The sequence below is a fragment of the Elaeis guineensis genome, chromosome 9 (genome assembly GCF_000442705.2).
Source record: "Elaeis guineensis isolate ETL-2024a chromosome 9, EG11, whole genome shotgun sequence".
In the NCBI taxonomy this organism is placed as follows: Eukaryota; Viridiplantae; Streptophyta; class Magnoliopsida; order Arecales; family Arecaceae; genus Elaeis; species Elaeis guineensis.
Window position 1 is genome coordinate 13,273,058 of NC_026001.2, and position 23,465 is coordinate 13,296,522.

Genomic DNA, 23,465 nt, shown 5'->3' on the forward strand with positions numbered 1-23,465 from the left:
TAAATCATTTGAGGCTCAACAACTTTCATCATGTGAATTCCGCATGACACACAATTTGTTGCATGATTAAACTATTATAAAGACATCTTAGCAAATTATTTAGAGAACCCTGAAAAAAGAAATAACAGCACATTTAAAAAAAAAAAAAAAAAGAATCTGTGAAGAAGATCAAACCAAATTCCAAAAATTCAACATCATATCTAGCTTCTTTGTTATGGAGCATAACCTCTAGAAAAGCCTTGTATCTATAATCAAGAATATTCCAAAATTGAATCAGCAAATCTAGGTTATGGAAACTAGAGCTAACAGTAACATTTCTTCAATAAACAATAACAATAATGTTGTGACCTGATGGACCTTAGCTAAAGTGATATCTTATCAGATTGATATGGATTAACTGGGCATTGCTGGGACTGCTAGCATTTAATAACAAATGAGGATTTAGATTCTCCATACATCAGCAAAAAAGGAATTGAGGGCACAAGGTAGATTTATTAATTAAAGTTGCACTTGTCGAACTCTTTGATACTAGTTGAATAGGACTAAACAACCAAGAAAAACTATCCTGAATAAACAGTACAGGATGGTTGTGTTGTTTTATAGACAATTTTTACACAATTACCACTGGTTTTGATCTTCATGAAAATAATCAATGATCATGTATATAAGGAGGCTAATATAGCATGGCAGATGGCTTAGGTAGGAATGCGGTAGCAGGGTTTTGTTTTTGGCCTTATCTACTAATGGAGCTTCTTCTCTATATTATTTGCCTTTCTTCTGGAAAATTATAACATAAGCACATGATCTGTAGAGTAAAACCAAAGTTATATATTATAAAACTATAAAACATAACATTGGATTCAAAATTTTGAATTGTATTCTTCCAGAATTTTTTAAAATGGAGAACTCCATAATACATGCTAGACACCTGTATCCATGGAACATAGACAGGAAAAATCAAGATTTTTCATAAAGCAGCAAATCAGCTCGTGTAATTTTAGTGAACTTATCTGTAATTTGCAGTCTAATTATTAAAAGATAGAAAGAAATAAGCAATATATATCCCTTCAAGAAGCAAATGTGGTTATTTGTAGCACAAAGAAACTAAAAAGTACTTGATATGAAAAGATTTCTGACCTAGATGCAAATAACTATTGTTATAGCAAAAATTTTGAACACTCAAACATGTAAAGAACTAGAAAGTGTATTCAAACACTACAACAAAAAGAGATAAAAGCAATCTTGTAAACAAATTTTGAGATCATTAACCTTGAAATATTTTCAAGATTAAAATAAAAAAGATAGAGCAGGTAAAATAAATTTGCATCAGATAGCAAAAAAACTATTCACAACAAATCTAGCACAGCTGCAGTGACAAAACTCTTACACACAAAAATAATAGGTTCCAGCAATGTTTTTGTTTTTGCCAACTGCAAAGATATCATATGTCAATGTACATCTTAATCATTGTAAATGAGATAAGACATTTTGGAGGGAATTCTAACAACTAATGCCACAATTTGCATCTAAAATGTGATGCAGATATCAATTAAGTATTAAATAACAAAAATGGGAAGACATATTTGTGCAATGTTAATCTCATGAGGCCAGCACCTTGTAACCCTGACATAGCATTAGGTCATGTTTGGAGATGACGAGAAGTAAAGAAAATATGGGGCACATGCCTGATACTAGGATAAGGTGTTGGGTTATATGTGACCAGTAAAAAGCAAAGGGGATATGTACGTTTTCATGTCTATCAAAGTGAGCTGGTGGACATGGAATCACTCATATGCATGTTAAAACAGTGCCTTCAATTTAAGTTCTAATGAAGGTGCATTTTACATATTATTGATACAAGATTCATCTCTGTTGTGCTGCCCATGACCCAAGATAAACGACACTACTTTCTCAGAGGAAATTGAAATAAGACTCACATTTTGTTTTCTAATAGACGAGAGTATTATTGCCAGACTGCGTCAGTATGCCACTTTAATCTTGTGCAAGCACCAAATGGGAAGAAACCTTTAGCAAGTGCTTTCAAGCACTCTAAGAAGTCTTTGTTCAACCACTGTTGGGATGTTGCATGAGATGTCCTTGTATCAACTCCAAAGAGTTAAATAGATCTAATGTTAAAAATCATGAATAATGATATTAATTTTCCAGCCAATTGAGTGTTAACTAGTATAAAGGATCAAAACAGAATACTTGTAGCTGTTACTCATGTGGATCAAAATAATCCACATACTACGATTGTCTCATAGCCTTCGATGGAAGATGAGAAACAAATCTATCATCTCGTTATCCAATAAGATACAAGGATTGTCAGCAAAGCCTGTTGTGGCTGCTAAACTTTAGCCAAGGCAGATTCATCTCTGAGGATGCTGAAATACATCCCTTAGATCACTAGAAGTACAAATTTTAGATGGACTAGCATGTGGTAAATTTTACTCAAATTCTAGTGGTACAATCTAGGTCAAAGTTTAGGAGACATGAAAGATATCATAATTCAAATAAATGGTTGTCGTAGAAAAGAGTCCAATTAGAATCACCAGAAGAGACCAACTCAACTCCCTGTCTGCTAAAGGATTCTAAGCATGAAATTGGTCCACAAGGCATTTCTGCTATGCTCTTTTGAACGGAAGTTTCATCACATGCAAATTCAATGGACCCAAACCCACTGGCTATGTGCTGCTCATTTCCATCTTCTAATACAGAGCCGCTAATGTTTGGCTTGAATCTAAGATCAAACCCCCCTTGCATATTATCTCCTCCATGACAATTGAAATTATCCTCATCATCTGAAAGCCACTGAAGGCAATCCAACTCACCCATCTCAAAAATTCTGCTGACCAGTCCATCTCGCCATGATATTCTTGTCTCTGAACTTGGCAAACCCTGTCCTTGAAAACAAGCCTCTTTTGCTGCAGAGGTCCTAGTGCATGAAGGCTGATGAAAATGAATTAAATCTACAGAATTCGAAGGTGTAACCGTGCACCCAAACTGGAAGCTATGCCGAGGTGATGACAAAGTATTGCTTAATTGACTAGTTTTCGAATTTGGCGACAACTTTACGGTTCCAAGAAGATCCACCACAGAGTCCATCCCAGATGCAGAAAAACCACCTTGTTTTCTTGAGCTTGAATAGGATGACGGTATGTCAACCCAGGATTCCCCAGAAAAGGATGAAGTCCTCAAGGCAGAACCGTAGCGGTATCCTCCTCTTTCTTGGCATGGCTTAGGAAGAATACATTTAGAAGATGTTGCAACACTTTCTAAAATCATAGAGAAAGGACTAATGCTACTCCCAGTAGAAGGAGTTCTTCGAAAGCCATAACCAGATGATGGTGTTGTTTCTAAGAGAGGCGAGTTGAGACACAGCAGCCCTCCAAGCTCAGGCGATTCCAGAGGGTTAGAATCAGCAGGAGAAAAGTTCCAATTCCCAAGATCAGGAGAACACTTGTTAGCCAAAGTAGACATCTTTGGGGACAATAACGCATTTTCTGGCACACCCTCTTCTCCCTCCTCACAAGGATGGAGAAGCCAATTTGCAGAAGCTTCAGCATTGCAATGTGACAGCCGAACTCTAGAAATAGAACTGAAACTACTAGTGAGGCCAGAATTCACATTCTCCGAAGGTGAAGAGAGCCAATGTATGGAAGCACCCGCGATGGGAGGTGGTGTGGAAGAACCTCGAAAACCAGGATTCCTGGTGACCTCCGGTCCACCTTCACCAACAGTGAGTATGCCTCTTGGCCTACATTTCCTCCGGTCGTGGATTCCGGCGATCACATGGCCTGCGGCAAAACAGGGAGAAGTGGGGGCAACAGAGGGCCCAGCAGGAACCGCCGGGGAGATGGATGCCTGAATTGGAGGCGTGGTGGCCGATGTCGGAGTATTTGAGAGCTTCTGCTCTCCTTCCTTCGTCTCCAAGACCACCTCAGGAGCAAAACCAGGAAGAGTTTTCTCCGGAGTAGATGCGAAACAAACCCCAGATGTCAACACACCCAAAGTTTCAACCTTTCCCCCAAAATCCACCTCAGAACTGAGCTCAGGGCCAGGATTCTTACCGTCCAACGAATTGCCGGAGCTCTGACCCTGCTCTTCCGAGCTCGGCTTCCTTCGGTTCCACCTCTGGAGCAGATCAGGAGTTCTGGGCTTCGAGGGCTTCTTCGATTTCACCTGCTTGGAGCCTTCCAAGCTAGGTTCGATGCATTTTTCCGGGAGCCCGGGAACCTGGAAGCCTTCACGGAATTCTTGGAGACCAGCGTTCTGGGGACCGGAGGAGCCGATCTGGGTGTCCTTTGAAAGGGTTTTGATTTCGGAAGCGAGCCTTTAGAAGAGGAACTCGATAGAAGAAAGCCGAAGCAACCCCCTCTGGGGGCATCGGTGGAGCCAGAAGGAGGAGGATAAGCTCCACCGCCATTGAGCTCCTTCAATGGATTTCGGGGACTCGGCTTCTTCTTCGTCTCAGATTTCTTCGCCGGAGTTTCTTCCGAGCTCTTCCTCCCCAGCTTCGAAGGTCGGTTCATGGCGTCTCTTCCCCCTCTCCCAAACCCTAACCCTCGCTCTCATGGAAATAGAGCCGTTGGAGAGGGCAAAAAAAGGGCGCTTTTTTTTTTTTGAATTGGAGAACAACGTGGGGACTCGTCACAGCTTCGACAGAGTCCGCATTTTGGAGATTCCCAGCGCGATGCGAGGTACATTCCAGTGATCTGAACAGTTCATTTGGAGATCTGATCTATTTTTGACGGCCGGATCGGTTTGTGGGCAGGGAATGGACGGCAGAGATTGGTCGGCCTCTCCCATGAGCGCCTTGCGTGCAAAAACCTCCGTTCTTGTCTGCTTGTGTTATTTTTAGCCACGGTTATCGGTGAAGTCGAGAAGAAGAAGATCATCGTTGACAACGACCGAGGAATTGGTAAAACCCTAATTATACTTCCACAGGCGACGAAAACCATAGGTTCTTGCTTCCACTCTATTCTTTTGGGGTTTTTTTCGATCTGAATTTTTTTTTTCCACTTGAAGAAAATTTGTGTTTTCGATGTTTAGGTACGTGAATTTGTTATCAGATATTATGCGATGGGGATATCTGCGTCCTTGAACCTTTGCAGAGATAGAAGTGATTGTGTGAGGATCATGCAGCAAGTGTTTAATCTTACATTGGTTGGTTATGTATTAGGAGATTATAGATGTTTGTATGGAATAAAAAAATTTAAATAATATTTTCTGATTAAATATTTGTCATTGGGTTGGCAAATATCTAAAAATATTTTTATGAATTTGGCCATTAAAATGGTTATATAAACGCCAACTCTAAAGAGAAAGTTCCATGTAATTCATTAGGATAAGGTGTCACTTCCAGAGGACTTACCAATAGGAATGCATTAATGAATAAATGGTATTTCATCCTATCCCCTGCACCTGGTCATGGGAGCATGCAGCAGATCCTAGCTTCCACACTGATAGTTTGTTAAAATTATTAATCAAGATATTGATGGAAGTTTTTAAACATATTGCTTATATTTTTGATTTTCTACTATATAATGTTATGCCCCCAATCTCAGAATTATAATTTGAGATCATGACAAGACATTCCATCTATTAATAAATCAATATAACCTGAAGCATATAATTCAACCAGAAACCATTATTACTAGAATAATTAAACTATTAAATTAGGATATTACATAAAAGCATGCACACCATCCAAGTCATAAATAGGGAAGTGTTTCTAAAATTGACAATTCAAACATTCAGTATCTAGGTATTTATATATAACAGCATTATTTTAATATACATTACTAATTGAAAACAAATATGCTAACTAGGAAGATGGCCTTCTTCTCTATTTACTTCCTCAGAAAAGTCGATACTAGTCTAGTCCTCGATTTAGTCCTCGATCTATGAATCTAAAAAATATAATTGAGTATTTTACTACTCATAGTATATTTGTACATGTAACTTTATGACAATTACTTTCAATAAGATTCATATACATTAATGATATATTTTATATTTTTAATGATATACATAAAATGAATAAAAAATTGAGATTAAGATAGATTATCTAAGTCTCATGATCAATTATACTGGCATTTATATACCTATACACAACCTATACTTGGGTATCCAGTTTCTAATTTTTGCTTTGTAGCTAATGACTATGACTGTAGGCATAGGTCACTCCACTTTTAACTCCATAGTCTAGAATATTGCTAGTAAAAAAAATATTAAGAACTGTAATAATATGATTTTATCGAGCTTTTATGGCTTAGGAACACCATGATTATCTAGTGGTGGGATCTCCAAATTTAACCCCTATGGCAGGATCATGCCACAATTACCCCCATGGCAGGGTTAATAATACATTTAACTTTTCTAGTGGGCCACATAATCAAGTCTGATTCCATCATATATTGTTATATAGAGAGTTAATTACTAATACATACATATTTATGTACACTAATCTTCTTTCATTTTTTTCATATATTTATCAGTTTTTCAATTGAACTTACGGCAATTTCAATTCTTAGATGCAGATCTCTAATTATATTTTAGTTATAATGTTAATTGTAGAATTGCAATGATAGATTAAATTTCATATAATTACGAAATTATGTGTATACTTCATTTCTAGAATCATGATATAAAATATTTAGTTCTTCTTAAACAAACACCATAGTGTAAATATTATTTATCTCGCAAATATCACGATCAGAGAGTATACTAGATCCATATAATCAGAGAGTATATTTGATTCGCAAAAAACCTTTGGATCCTAATCATCACATATAGATCAAATTTGGGCTACATCAATATTTTAAAATACCTTATAAAATTCTTCAAAATTTTAAAATTTCATTTCCTACACTAATAACTGTTATAGCAAGGAAATTATTCATTAATTTTCCTCCATTTTTTATCATAGGTTGAAGAGGAGAGACGGCACAATGGGTCTACTTTGGTTTTGCTTAAAGACAAAGAGGGGATTGAACGGGAGGGTGAGCAAGAGAGATAGCATTTTTCCTTTAATACAAGGAGAGAGAGAGAGAGAGAGAAGAAGAAGAAGAAGAAGAAGAAGAAGAAGAAGAAGAAGAAGAAGAAGAAGAAGGAGAGAGAGAGAGAGAGAAAGAGAGAGAGAGAGAGCTGCTGTTTTTCTGGTTGAATAGGTGAATCTTTATCCTGGAATAATTACTGTGGTTGCACTTGGTCCACTAACAAATATTGCCTTGGTCTTTGTTGTTTAGTTGACTTCTTTTCTGAATATATTACTCTGGATATGCCATCTCCAGTTAACTCTCTCTCTCCCTCCCTCCTAATTGTTCTTCTTGGTGGTTCACTGTGAATGAAAATGTCAATCCAGCAGCAAAGGCTAATGTGTGCCTGATCTTTTTCCTGGTGGCTTTAGTACCCTTATTCACGTGATGCACGCATCTGTGGGTGGTGTAACTTTTGGACTTTTTCATAATTTGCTTCACTTTCAAATATTTATAGGACTTGAATTTGTCATTATTTTATTCCTTAACATTTGCAGGTCAGAGTAGTGATTTACGCAACCTTTTCCTAGAAAGCCAAAAACATTGCTAAATAGCACTGATCATGGGCCGGACTCGGGTCTAAATTTTATTCATATTTAATTAAATTTTGGATCAGATCTATGTAAAATTGATACTTTCTGGGCTCAAATCCGGCTTATGATCGGTTCCAGCTAAATGACCAATGCACTTAATAACATTGGAATTTTAGAATTGGCACACCAAAGTTTTTCCTTTTTTTTCTTTTGTTCTAAAGTCATCTTGCTAAAAGAACAATCAGATGACTCTATTTTATTTGGTTGGGATTATGAGAGGATGGATAGATGAGATTAGAAGGATGGATGGCCTCCATCACTATTTGATTCAAAAATTACAGAGAGGACGGATGAAAAAAGAAGGGATTGTTCATCCATCCTATCCCACCAATTTGCATCTTCCCAAATTAAGAGGATGAAGAAAGGAAGGATGGAGCATTGAAAGATAGACTTTTGTATTAACAAAATTATCCTCATTAATTTTTTTTGATAAAACTATAATACTTCTTCATTTTTCATTATATTATTTATAATATTTTTATATATACTATTAATCATATACTATTAAATTTGATTAGTTATTATTTTAATTTTAGTATATAATTTTATAATTATAATTAAATAATTAGATTATCTTCTATTTTTTATTTATATTTATTATTTTTTATTAACTATTTATATAATATTAATTAACTATTTCAAGTAAATTATAAATTAATTAGTTATTTATATAATTAATTCATTAATAATTAATTTATAAAATCATATATTGAATTAAATATTTATATAATTTTTTATATAATTATAGATTATAAAGATCATAAGTTATACATTGTTTATTTTTTTGGGTATAAATAAGCACTGTAAATTATAATAATAATATTTTATCAAAGGGTGATTTAGTAAAATGTTATATAAATATTATCCATTTTTCTCTAATTTCTCTTATAGTAAATAGAGGGTGAATCATTTTCATCCATCCTTCAATGTTTCCCTAAATATATGAGAGGATGGATGAAAAATTCATCTATCCTTCATTTAATCATCTTTCGTACCAAATAGAGAGGAATAGAACAAAGGAGTGCAAGAGAAAGTATTGCATGATGCACATTATATTAGAAATTATATATTATATATAGTTGGCAAAACTATACTCACAACTGCTATTATCCTGTAAGAATACATAATTTCTACATGCTTGAGACATGCATGAACTTAACTAGTGATCCAGTAAAAGAAAATCCAAACCAATTAATTTTTCAAAAACTGTAAACAGAGTTAATTGCATACTCTGTTTGTAGCCAAGAAAATTAACTTATTTCCAGAATTAACTTGTTACAAATTTACTTTATTATAGATGGAATGCAAGTATAACTAAATATGTGAAAAGAAATGGAGTTAATATCAAATACACTCTATAATCTCATTTCGAAAAAAGATATATGGATGAATAAAGAATATCGTCATGCTACATTTACACCATCTAGACTTTAGTTGGTTGCTCAATGCATGTAAATAGTTATGTGAAATCAAAGAAAGTATTTATTTTATTACAAATGAAAGGTATAGAGACGCATATATTAAGCACCAAGCACAACTCTCTTTAATCCACTGGATCGTCACCAACATGTAGATTCAACTTAGAAGTACCAGAGAAATATGAAACCGGTTTCTCATATCCCTTTCAACACTTCTGTCGGATTCTCCAGCATAATGCAGCAGCTTTTGGAGTTCGACATTTCCTACCAGCATATTAATTTGCCAGCTCAAAGAGGCCTTCTGTTAAGCATGAACTTGACCACCCTCTTCGATCTCTCTCACCTACCAGATCAATCCGGAGGATTCTTATGAAGACAAGCAGTCCAAACATTGGTTTTGCCCTTGGCAAAGTTCTCTCCAACGTCACATTTCTATGAATGTTTCTGCTGGGTCGCCAGCTCTTCTCATATTCCTCCCAAGACATGCACTTGTGGGGATGCTCCATGAATGAAGCAGCTTTGAAGCTTACTGGTTCTTTCCAGCATATTCGGGAGCCCAGACAGGGCTTAGGTTGGCTATGAACGTAACTAGCCTATTCCTGTTCATCACCAGTACTCCAACGAGCCCTTAGATGGCTTCAGGCAAAGTATGGGCATGGGCTTGGCAGCATATCCTTGTGCATGCAAACAAAGAGCCCCATTGGCAATCACATCGAAGCAACCGCAGATGGGCGACATAACCTCCGGTCATGAGTCAGTTTACCACCATCCAATTATTTGGCACTGACGTAACGTGCAGTATATATTATAAGTTCATGCACTCAAAAGTAATATTTGTTGATTTTTATTTGAACTTAGATCGATCCAACGGTCAGAAGCAAAGAAACATCATGAAATTGTGAAATGAAGAATTTTTTTATCAAAATTCTGAATCCTCTTGAATGCAAAAGGAATATCAAGAGTAAAGACCATGCATGTTGACAAAAGACTTCGACAAGAAAGAAACATATATAGAATGCTATCAAAAGAAAATGATATAGGATATGATGTCATAGCATGGAGGAACTCATGAGCTATGAAGAGTATATATGAAATTAACAAGTGGAGAAGCCATCAATACAATCTCATCACCCCAGGAACGTGCACTACTTTGCCATCAATTTCTATCTAAGTTTGTTACGGGAGCTTCGAAGCTGACCGAAATGGGATTCAACTTCATCTAATCTATACTATATATTGGAAAGCATCATGAAGTTGAGGCCGTTTAACTTGATAACTTATTTAAACCAAAAAATGAGACTCAACTTCGATAAAGCTAATAAACTAGATCAATAATGGACTTATTCTATCTGGACAGAAGAGGATCACAGAAATCCGATGAAGGAAAGACTTGGAGAAGGCCGTTCTATCCGTACAGACCTGTCAGCTCTGAACGACATGCGCACAGTTCCCAGGGCATTGTCCCCGAGACGAGTCACCTGGTGATAGACGCCACACGCGAATGACATTTCCACGCGCTCTACAGTCTACAGTGAGTGACAGTTCTCACTTGTCCGCCATAATGACGCGCCATACGTGCTCCACTATATACGGGAAGCAACAGTGCAAAGGTCGATCCGCCTTCTCTCCACATACGCAGGCTCCTCTCTTTCTCTCTCTCCCTCTCAGCTCTCTGTCTGCATTTTACTGTGCCATCACCTCTCTGACTGACCGTCGGGGTCCCGCCGGAGCCGCCCGGTCAGTGCGACTTCCTTTGCAGTGCACGCTTCCGCGATCGGCGATGAGCGATTGCCCAACACTTATAATGTAATTCATCTGTTCTCAAAAGGAACAAGTGATGTTTCTTATACCTTTGTATATCTATAGGTAAATATTGAAAAGATACATTATTTTTTCGGTGGATAGGAACAGTATTTGAATTTAAAGATGAGAAGCTGCTTGCTTGTCCCTCAACCAAGTCTTCTCTCTCTTCCAACCACCTCATAGACCCATTCTTGTCAAATATTTATTCTTTATATATATATATATATATATATTATATATATATATGCAATTTTTGTCATTTCTATAAAGGCATATATTCATTATAATTAGAAAACATATTTCTTTTTTGGGTAATTAATTTTTTTTTTTTTGAGGACTCAAAGTACTTAGCAAATACTTATAAACTACTTATATTATAATTAATGTATCTTCCCTAGAGCATATTTAACTTTAGAATCTTGTTCTCGTATCCAAAAATTGTACACCTAGGGTGACTTTACCATAATTTGGTTCTTTTCTTCATTCTTTAGACTAAATCCCTTATTGGTCAACCTAGATTTGTTGCTCTTTGAGTTCAAAAAACTCAACTATCTTAAGATATTTTAGTTTTAAAAAGGTGCCACTCCTTGTGTCATTGTTTTTTTTTTTTTTTTTGAGAAAAAAATTCGATGAAGCCTAATTCAATTTCTATTTTAGAAAATCTGAAAAATCTAGGTTGTTCTTATAGTTAATATAAGTAGCATATAATCCATATAATGCTGGTATAGTTTTTTTTTCTTTTTTTAACTTTTCTTGAAATGTAATATAGCAATATAACAAATCTTAATAAATCTAAGGCTTCAATCGCTAACTTTATATTACACATTAAGTAATGAATTTTAATGATGGTCAAACAAAAACTTTCATCATTAATATCGGTGCTCACATCGTAAGCAAAGAGTTTTACTCAAGCCAAGCCTTTTTGCAAAAGCTCTGGGTCCTATAGTGCCCTAAAGCTGGAAAGGAGGTTGCAATTTCTGGCCTCTGAGTGATGGATCTGGCAAAATTGGAAGCAAGAGATCGTGAAAAAATACAAATTGACTCTATTCTTCATCCCTTTCTACACAAATTAAATAATTTTGATTTTTGCTTTATCCCTAAATGTCCAGTCAACTGCTATGCTTCAACATATTTCGGAGAGAATCAGCTAGCTCTGGGTTTGAGTGGCATTTCATCTCTAATCACAACTAATCCATTGATTCTTCAAGTCAGTCAGTTCATACCTCCATTTAATTTCATCTAAGCTTTATCTTAGTCATGGATAGATCACCCAGGTTTGGATCTATAAGTAGTGACAATTATATATTTTATCAACATTCGATCATGAAAATTATGATTCTTGAATGGAGAAGAATCATTGTGATGAAGGAGAAGAAAGAAAATCATGTGGCTTATTCAAGTATAGGAAGCTCTCAAAATGAGGTTGTCATCCCAAAGTTGGGGTCAGAAGAGTAGCCCCTTTCATATGGAATCTCTCATATCCCTTTTTCTCAACCAAATAGATTAGATACATTTCTTTTCTCTTTTTTCAATCTATTTTAAAATATAATATAATAATATAATAAATTATAACAAGTAGAATACTTCAATACCCAAGTTTTATAGTATAATAAACATTGAATTTTAATAATGATGGAACAAAAACTCTTATCATATATTAATATCATTGTCCAAATACCAAATGGATGCCTCTGCATAAATTGAGTCTCTATACAGAAACTCCTATCCTGCATAAATTGAGTCTCTATGAAGAAACTCTTATCACTAATATGAGCATAATTAATATTAGCATCTACATGATATATAAAGAATTCTATACAAGCTAAGTGATGTGAAACAATGACCCTTAATGATGACCGAGTACAAACTCTCATCATTTGTATCAGCATCATTGTCGATTTTACATGATGAATGGAGAACTCTGCATGAGACTCTCCATGCAGAAACTCCAGTCAATAATACCAACTTCATTAGCACCAACCTTGTACGATGCATGAGGTACAATTTTTCTTCCTTTTCTAACTATTTTTGAAATGAAATATAATAACACAATAAATAATACTAAATAGATTGCTTTAGTAGCTAATTTTTGTTATATATTAAGTAATAAACTTTAATGATGGTCAAATAAATTAATATGGAGGTCATGACTTCCACATAATAGACAGAGAACCTGCATAAGTCGATCTTCCACTTGGACATGAATAATAGGTTATAGTTAAAATAATTTTAGTAATTAATTGCATAATATTTTTGATCTTATAAAATCTCTATAAGTCCCTTTTCCTCTCTCTAAATGTATGCAGAATCTTCAAAAAAAATAATTTTGTCCGAACATAAATACTTGTGCAATTCTTTGCCATGGGAGACATAAAGCAATTACTAATGTTGTCTAATGCAGAGTTTTAGTGATTGTTATCCTAAATTACTTAATTTTTTTTCCTTCTTTTTTATTAAAGGAAGGAAAAAATACCATCCAGATTTTAAAACTTATAGTTGTTACTGAGGATTGTTATTAGCCCACATATGTTAAAAACCCTTATGATGTTTCACTAGCTTTTATTACTAGTGATTAAATAAAGACATCATTTTGTTACTATTCCTAGATGAAAAGGACAATGGTAATTATATAATGTAACTTTATTTTACTTATTATCACAAAGAAGGGAGCTATTTATCATTTTACTCTTTAATATGGTCTTAAATTGTGACTGTAATAATGGTATCCTTGCATGTTTTCGTCCTATATATATATATATATATATATATATATATATATATATATATATATATATATATACCTATTGACATCTACGTATACTAGATACTCACATAGATCTCATTTCATTAGCTTAATGAAATGGCGGTGATCATTATCACTATATTTCTCAAAAGAACAGAAACAAAAAAGAAAAAGTTATTCACATGCATGCATGTATCACACATGCCTAGATCTAGTTATTTGTGGCAAGTGGTCATGTAGGTTTTACAAATAAAACACAAGTATTCTTATCCATTGCATGTGTGACACTCCTTATAACATCTTTGTAAGTAACTTTATGAGCTTCCTATTCTTGCTCTTCTATCAAGGAATGTGTGCTTTGAGTTGTTTTCATCTCTTGATTAATTACAACATTTAACACATAACAAATTTTGGTGGAAGCATATTTAATTGGCAGAGGACTCACTCTCAATCTCTCTCAATTATATTTCGTTGGTAGAGAAGTCTCTCTTTATCCATGTGTGTGCATGTACATGAGTGAAAAGCAAGAGATGCATTCTCCTAAATTTATGGATTGGGAAGTTTTGTCTTGGTATAGGTTTTCCCAACCTATGTGTAGATGTTGGCCCCTTGAGACCCCTAGAGAAAAAAAAAAGTTTATTTTAATATCTAGCAAAGTAAAGAGTGTATTTCAATTATTGATACTCATTTGATTATGGACTTTATATCTTATAGACCTTTCAAATTTCATGCCCCTTTTTATTTTTACTATTCTTTGCAAATTATATCATGGTTAACTTGTCTAGAGTAGCAATTTGATTGCAATTAAATAAATAAATTAAATTCTTAAGAACCTTATCATATATTTGAAAAGCAAAGAAAAATAATCATGAAAATTAAAATGAAATACATCTTTAAGTTAATTATAAACCACCATGCATTATAATTTTGATTAGAAGAATTATTCAGCCTACCATGGACCAATCAAGTGATTTGAGTAAGTATGGACAAGCTTTATGGGGCAAAATCTATAACACATCCAAGACTCAATCAAGTACCAAAACTTTGAGAAGCCCTAACTTTTTTGGAAAGAAGTTGGTGATATAAATACTCATAATAAAGTCATGCATACTTGTAATTATCATTCTCTTTTTGTTTACATTAAGTTCCATCTTTCTTAATTTTTCAGCAATGCGTTGGGCAGTCCATACATATTTTGCTTAGAAAAAGAAGAAAAAAAATACCTAAAAACAACAAGAACAAAACAGTCTCAACCCATGGTGACAAGCAGAATCCCTTTTTTTGTTGATGAACTGGGAAGGTTAACCACCCATTATATTATTTGGACTATTTAAATACATAGTTTGAGTATAAAGAGGATTTAAGTTGAGGCGACTTGTATCCTCATAGTTACAGTAGATATTTGGTTATAGAAGCAATTTAGGATATGAGCTAATAGACTATAGGATTAAGAAGGCAATCTATTAAGTAATTGGGATAATTGAGGATAAAGACTAAGTTCTAGATGACTGAACCATTCTCTGAAGGTTGATAAACTGATCTTCATTATTTTGCCTAGTGAGTTGGCCTCGAATTTGAAAATCCTACTATTTTTTTCTTTTCACAAATACCAAAATAGGGTTGCAGCTAGGCAATCCCAAGATTTTTGAGAGTACTACTCGGTAGTTCATCCCTCCATATCCCCCAAGGCTCTTGAACATTATTAGGTATGGAGGGGAGGGATAACATCTAGGTGATCCGAAGCCCAATCTATGTGGAGTATATACGTACAGGAGAGGAACAGATGATCAAAAAATTTTTCAGCCAAGCTATAGAAGGTACAATACTTGAAAAATGAGAACTTTCATTTTTTTCAAGTTCTCTATAGTGAGTAGTTTGTTATGGTAGAGAAGCCAATTGAAGACTTGAATTTTCGTTGGGGTTGATATTTTTCAGATGAAACCTAAAAACTTCAGGATTACTCCGCCATTACCGTAAAACTTGTAACTAGCGCTGACTGAAAAAATTTATTTTTGCTCTATCTCCAGTGGACTGAGTCCATTTATGTCGAAGTATAGACCATGATCAGAAGAATTTGTAATTACCGAATCTTTATATTACCTTAAGAGTTTAAAGGGGAGTAGAAGTGACAGCTTGGGTCTGCAGAAGTTAAAAAATTCTTGGACTGATATGCTAATTCTATAGGTAAGCATGTAAAAAGTTGGAAAACGATCTTTCATATGCCGTCCTTGGAACCAACAGTCATTCTAGAAATCTATGTGCTTTTCATCTCCAATCTTTCGTTCAATACCACCTTCAAATATTTTGCATACTCTAGTTATTCCCCTCTATACATGCAATTTCTTTAATTTTTTTGTAGCTATGTTTTGGGGAAGCAGGTTATCCTTGTAGCATATATTGAAGATTAAGTTTCTCCAAGGTTTAGAATATTTATTATGGTATCTCCACCACCTTTTCAAAAGCAGGCATTTGTTGAATAATCTTAGGTTCATAATACCTAGTCCACCCAATTTTTTGAGTCTACATACTTGCTCCCAATTGGCTAGACAATTACCTCCGTTGCAGTTTTTTTCATGTCTCCATAAGAACTCCCTTATTCTTTTATCAATTACTACTGCCAGGATGAGAAATGTAGATATCTAGTAGATAGGGAGCAGAGTTAGAATAGAGTTAAATAGCACTAACCTTCATCTCAAGGACAATAACTTATCTTTCCATGCTAGCTGCTGGCTGTTTGTCTACTTTTTCAAATAAAAAGTTCAGTCAGCTACTCTAATTAGTCCATAGATAATGAAAACCTAGATAAGTTGTTGGTAAAGAAGAGTGTAAATTGTCCAATATTGTTGCGTATTGTTTAGCCTCCATTTATGGTAGTCCAAGACTAAACATTGCACTCATCTTTTCAAAGTTAATCCTTAAGCATGAGAGAATTTCAAATAAGTAGAGGATAAATTTTAGGTGCTGAATGTGTTGACTATTAGCATCACTCATAATAACTATGTCGTCCACATATTGTAGACTTTAAACGTTTCTTATGGATGAAAGTGGGCCAATACCTACGATGAGCTTATTGTTGGCTGCCATCTTCAACGGGCGATCTAATATATCGATAGTCATGATGAACAAGAGAGGAGATAAAGGATCTTCTTGTTTTAGTCCTCATTTTATCTTGATCTATTTCACAGCATCTCTGACTCGATCATAGGATAGAGAACTCGTTCACATTCAGAGCTGTTTGTGAGTACTAGATTTTGAAGAATATGTTTAAAGTTTAGCCATTTTAGAATCAATATTTATTGTTCAAAATTAATTTTATAAGATATTTAGGAAGCCTGAGGTGTCCCGTGTGGTTATCAGGATCATCCGACGATTGATGTCAGGGTCGGTGAACGAATTCTCTAGTTGGCCGTCGGAGGCTCGTGACGTTGCATGGAGATGTTCTGACAATTTCAAGATGGTTAATTTTTAAATTTGCGATACGTTTGTATTCTATTTATTAATATTGCTTGCTTCTAATTGCAGGAATATTATCGATTCAAGACTCCTCAAGATGAAGAAGTTGGCCGTCGAACTTTCGAGGAGGTCGCTATTCATAGGCTTCGAGATGAATTGTACAACCTCAGACAATCCGCCACTGAGTTCTCCATTTTCGAGTCACCACTGGACTGAAAGTTTTTTACGGATCACTGATGTGGGGGACATATGGGAGGCTTTTTATGATCAATGGAGCAGTGAGGACTGCTCTAATAGACGGTAGAGAGTCTGACAGAATGGTCCGTACAGCAGGATCCGATCAAGCACACTAGCAACTCTATTGGCACACATGTTATACAGATAGATTTGTAAAAATTTTAAACTTATATTAATCTCATATTTAGTTGATCATATGTATATTTTTATTAACTTAATTTTATTATTTACTTATTGTAGATACGGCAGCTAGATCATGTACGTACCAGGGCAACTGCAGTTGTGGAAGTTACACACCAGTCTAGGAGGATTGGTGATTACTTAAATCCTAGATGTAGATAGATCACGGTAATCTAAAATATTATTTATTAGATTTTTATATATAGATATGTATAATAGCACTAATAATTTTTAAATTGTATAGATGGATTATGCGGAGTACGTCGTAGCGCGGCACGGTAAGGACCCATTTTCTCAGCCCCTCTTTGACCTCGAAGGATGGTTCAGGGCCACCGAAGGGGTGAGTAGGAGCCGAGTCATAGGGTTTGGGTATAGCTTCGACCCTCCAGTAGCTCGTGATCTTTGACGTCCTCCTTTTAGACCTCAACGACCCAAACATGGGCGATGCACATATCGAGGAGGTCATGTAAAGGGCTTTTTTACCAGCGATCTCAAAGCTTTCGAGATGCTGTCCGCGAGATAGTTGTTGAGATTCTTCGAGATCCGTATCTGTGTGATCAGCTGAGCTTATTGTCACAGACATCATAGTAGGTAAGTCAAGTAGTATTAATAAATTTCTTTACTTGTTTTAAAATTTTATATTTAGAAGCTTCACATAGTTAAGCTTGAGTCGAGGGAAGAAAATCTACGGGTCAAAAATCAATCTATCCATTTGATGGATGGGTCGGAGATACAGATACATCCACATCATCAAATGAGATATGAAGGAATAATCTATTCGAGAATTGAAGGAGTATATCGAAATATACCCCTCCATATCAGGTTAGGCTTCAAGCAGGAGGAAGGGGTTATCTAGGAGGTCAAAATTCAATCTAACCATTCGATGGATGGATCAGAAATGTCTATAGCTCCATATCATTGAATAAAATATATAAGAATAATCCATTTGAGAATCGAAGGAGTATATCGAAATATATCCTTTTATGCTGATTTAGTCTTCAAACGGGAGGGAGGGAGTATTCAGGGGGTTAAAATTCAATCTAATTATCCGATGAATTGACTGAGGATGTCTACAGCTTCGTGTCATCAAATGAAACATATAAAATTAATCCGTTCAAGAATTAGAGGAGTATATCAAAATATTTTTCATAAAAGTTTAGGCTTGAGGGGTACTAGTTACTTTAGTTTTACAGTTTCAATTAATTTAGTTTTAAAATTATTAATAATATTTTATTTTTTTCGTTATAAGATGCTGGAACATCCAGCTCTCATCTACCTACTGCTGCAGATGACATACAGGAGGAGGAGGAGGATCTTTATTGATTATTTTTTAGTTTTGATGTAATGTATTTAATTTTGATATCTGAACAATGTTATCTTGTACAACTGGATAATTCATACTTTTTATATAATATTAGTTTTTTATTTATGATGGTGATAGTTAATTGTTAGTTGTTATAGTGTCTATAAATATATATTAGTTATTAACCTAATTATAGCAGATTTTAGTAAATATATTTATTAAATTTTTTAAAAAAGATATACTATTAGCGGTGGCTAAATCTGTGCTAATATTGTTGCTAACTATTAGCAATGGCTATAACTTATTAGCGAGAGATTGCAGCAATCGCTAATATATTTTTTAATTTTTTTATTTAAATTAAAAAATAATCTGAAAATTATTATAAGGGATGGACTTGCCGTCGCTAATTATTGTCACTAATACGTTACTAGCGACGGATTTTCTCACCATCGCTAATAATGATCTTCAGTGTCCAATTTTTTTCCGATGATTTATTGGCGACATACAGTATTTAGTTTCTAATAGTATTAGCAATGACTTTTGGCCATCAGTGACGATATTTAACCATCGCTAATAATTAATTTTTTATAACAATTGTAAGTGCTTTCAAAGCGAAGGAGTCCTCTCCGGCTTACTTCAGGTAGTAAAGGACGTCTTGATCTTTCAATGATGATGGATGGCGGAGCTTTCTCACCCTAGATAGAGATACCTTTATGGGAGGGCACGGAACGATGGAAGAGGAAGTTTCCATGGTGGCCTAAGTTTTTTTACTTGATCTTCCTCATTGGATGTGAAGCATGGGTAGTGGAGGTTTCTCTCTCCATTTTCTCTTTAACTTCCCCATGCTTCTCCTACTTTCTCCATTAGGTTGTTGATAGGCTAACGGGATTATGTTTGCACGGATGGGAGGGAGGGGATGGCGATGGGTTGTAGATGGGTGGTGGTATGGTACATGAGTGGGACGAGATGGAAGAATTAATGACGGGCGGTAGGAGCTTCTCTCTCTAAAATCCCTTGGTGCTCTTTCTAAAACCCATTCCAGGCTATACGTTAATGGTTCAACCTCGAAATCTGATCCCTCATTCTCCCACAAATAGAATCCTTAGCCTCCTTAGCCTAAGCACTCCCTTATCTAACTTGATGTTTATCTTTTTGTATTTAATCACTGAGATTTGAGATGTGCCTCAGACTGCCGTTGAATTTATCAAATTAATAGCGTAAATTGGAAACTAAAATAACTCATTAAAGTCGATTTATATGCACCGAGCTCCACCATATATATCGTTTATGAGTTGAGATTCAGTTAATGTTGACCAAAGACGAAAAAACGGGGGTAAGAAAGGAATGGTATGGTGGGTTGGCTGCCCTAGGATAATCCAAACGTTCATAATACTTCACCCAAAGAAGGCAAGGTAGGGCAAATCACCATACCCCACAACCATTTGGTCCATCTATAAATACCTTCTCAATCACATCCTTCCTCGATCCATCGCTTTGTTTGCCTTCTTCCTCTTGCTGGTGGCGAGGAGGAGAGCAGAGGTCGCTGGGCAAAGAAGGCCCAGAAAGGTAATACACATGGGATATATCTATTTCTTGTGCAATATACCAAGTATCAGTTTTTGTAGGAGAAGTCGCCTGAGAAATTCAAAGGCTTCTATCTTAGAACATAGAAAAGACTAGATTTGACCTTTTTTTTGTTTTGTTTTGTATTTTTGGTAGCCGTTGGTTTGAATTCTTACTCAAAGAAGGACACAAATGGTATGACTCTCCTTCGATCCACAAAATACTTTTAAAATGTTATCTGAGAAAGAAGTTTTTATACTGCTGATTTGAACTTGCACTGCATGCATTTGCTTTTGATTTGTTGATTTCTTATTAGATTTCTATCGAGTTCTCACTAGATTTCCAGAAATCCTTCTTGTCAGATGGGGAAAAATCACTTCTTTCAGCGTCTAAAAAGGACTCATGGATAGATCGGTTCAAGTTTGACGTGGTATCACCATTCCAACGAATATTTACTCATTTTTCTGATGGATTTCTCAACCCTCCCACCTCACCCGTGGGGCAACCCAAAAAAAGGAAAAAAAAAAAATCTAATCCCAAGTTCTGAATAGACGTTTGTTGAGTTCTCACTTGATTTTATGAAATCCTTTTTTTCGTTAGAGATCGAAGGCGAATTCTATTCTTGCAGTATCTAATTAAAAGGATTCATAGATCAACCATCTCATCTTTCTGATGGCTTTCTCATCCTTTTCCTTTAGAGATCGGGGAAAACTTCACTTCTTTCAGCATCTAAAAAGGACTCATAGATCAACAATCTCATCTTTTGGATGGCTTTCGAGATGGCTCTCTCTCTCTCTTTCTCTCTCTGGGTAATATTTCAATTTCTCAATCTTAGAACTTATGTGTTTATATGTCATAAAATTCGTTTTGACTCCAAGATCAATCTTCTCCTTTGCTTTTCTTTCTTTCTTTCTTTTTCGTTTTTGGCCTGAATGGAAGGGAGGGTAAAACTCACCCGGATTTCACAAAGTATACGAAATCGGTGTCTTTTCCTTAGCCTCTAAGTTTGAGAAGGCAGCAATCATTCTCCTTTTCTTTTTTCTTTTGTTTATATATATATATATATATATATATATATATATAGCTTATCTATTCGTATCAGACTTTTATTTCACTAAATATTCTCTTCAGAAACCTGCTATGTTTTTCCTTCTCGTTGGATTAATTTCTTGGATTTCTTTTCTGCTTTTCATTTTAGAATCATCACCAGTATTATTCCTAGAAGATATATCTCATTTCCCTCGATCCCTTTACAGGTATATATATATATATATCCAGAGATCTCTTTATTTTTACAAAGCAATCATTTTTTTTTTTTTTTTTTTGATGAAACTTTTTGTTGTTGTCTTTTGACAGAAAGAACCAATCATGTCGTGCATCACCACCGACTCGTCGTCCAGGAACTCCTCGCCGCGCCGAGTGCACCGTGCACCGTGTGCACTTTGCCGGCAGTTGGAGCAGATATGCCGCCGGGACTGCCCCTTCGCCGATCACTTCCCGGCCAACGAGCCGAGACGCTTCCGCTACGTGAGCAGAGTTTACGGGGCGCATAACGTTGCGAGGATGCTGCAGGAGCTGCCCCGGACCAGCGAAGGATGGCGGCCAACTCCATGATCTATGACGCAGCCCTGCGCATCCGCGACCCCGTTCGTGGTGCCGCCGGGGTCATCGCCGGCCTCCAGAGGCAGCTCATGAATCTGAGGGCGGAGAATGCGTCGCTGAGAAACCAGATCCCTCGGCTCCCGGCGCCGCCTGAGGCCCCCGCAGAGGGAGAAGCACCTCAGCAAGAAGAAGGAAGCGGACCAGTACCTGGAGGTGCTCACCCTGGGGAACCAAGTTCTCCTCAGCCCAATGAGCCTCCTCGCGTTGCACTCTCACAGTGATCTTGAAGGTATAATTTTATGGTGGTTTTATTTATTTATTTATTTTTTTGGGTACAGTATTTTTCTTCTTCTTTTGCTTCTTTATACATCCATGCATATATGCATACAAACATAGATATATTAATTTATGACTGATAATATTTCTTGAAAAATGATAGATGAATGATGATGCGGATATGTAAAGTAGATTGAAGAATCTCGGTTGCAGGAGTTTTATTTATTTATTTTTAAGAATGAGCATTGTTTTTAAACCTATATTTGGATTTGATGACAAGTAGAAGAGTGGATATATCTTCTACAATTACAGATTTTTAAATATCAAGGAGGAGAGCTGCATGGTGGTCAAGAGATGCACAAAAACATATATGTTTCAGTAAAGCTTAGTGTTTCTGCAAACATACATGGCATATATGCAATTGATATAGAATTTCATATGGATTTTGAATGATATGGATTTTCAAATGGCAATTTCGATCGACTTGCACGAACTCTGGATCAGTTATTTACATTAACCTTAGTTGGATGTCTGGATGGGTACTCCATGGCAAAACTTAAGATCTGTTGGACCTTGACTGTGATTAAAATATTTCAATCTATCTTATTTGGATGTCTAGATGGATACTTCCTAGCAAAACTTTAACAAAATAAAAGTGGCCTGGGCTAATGTAGAAGGTGGTTGGCAGTTACATGCTCTCCGGATGGGCATGCTATGGAAATCAATTTTTCGAAACTTCTAAAATAGTCACCATGCTATAATTTCTTAGACTGAAAGTTCTTTGTTAGCATACAATGGCACATGGGGAACACTCTGATGACAATGGTACATGTCATGCAATACTCAACATGTCATGTTTATCACAAAAATTATCTGACTCCAAGCTTTCGAAGGACTTCTCTTAGATTGAAATGATTAACATTTTCAGAAGATATTTTTTCTTCCTTTCTTTCTTTTTTTTTGAGAAAAGGTCTGCAAGAATTTTCAAAAGATGAAAGTCAATATTTTTCGTAGAGTTTTTTTGAGAAGGTAAGTCATTATTTTTTTCAATGTTCACATTCTATTTGCTTTGCAGTATTTTGAGTGGGAAATATCTTACCTCTAAATGGTGCTCTTTTTTTCGTTTGATGTGAATGCTGCTCAATATGTCACATATATGTACTTGTTATGGAATTCCAGGCTTTAGAATAAGATGAGAAAGGAGATGGAGGCAGAAAGAGACATGTGCTTCTTAAGGTGTTATATTACATGGTT

General features: G+C 35.6%; 1 protein-coding gene across 1 annotated transcript; it reads right to left on the reverse strand.

Moving 5' to 3' along the window:
- Positions 1–2,306: 2,306 nt before the first annotated feature.
- On the reverse strand, positions 2,307–4,597 carry LOC105051639 (uncharacterized). Its single transcript, XM_029266757.2, is given in 2 exon segments — positions 2,307–4,208; positions 4,211–4,597. Coding segments are annotated over 2 exon segments (2,028 nt in total). The 5' UTR covers positions 4,533–4,597; the 3' UTR covers positions 2,307–2,502.
- Between the last annotated feature and the right edge of the window lie 18,868 nt (positions 4,598–23,465).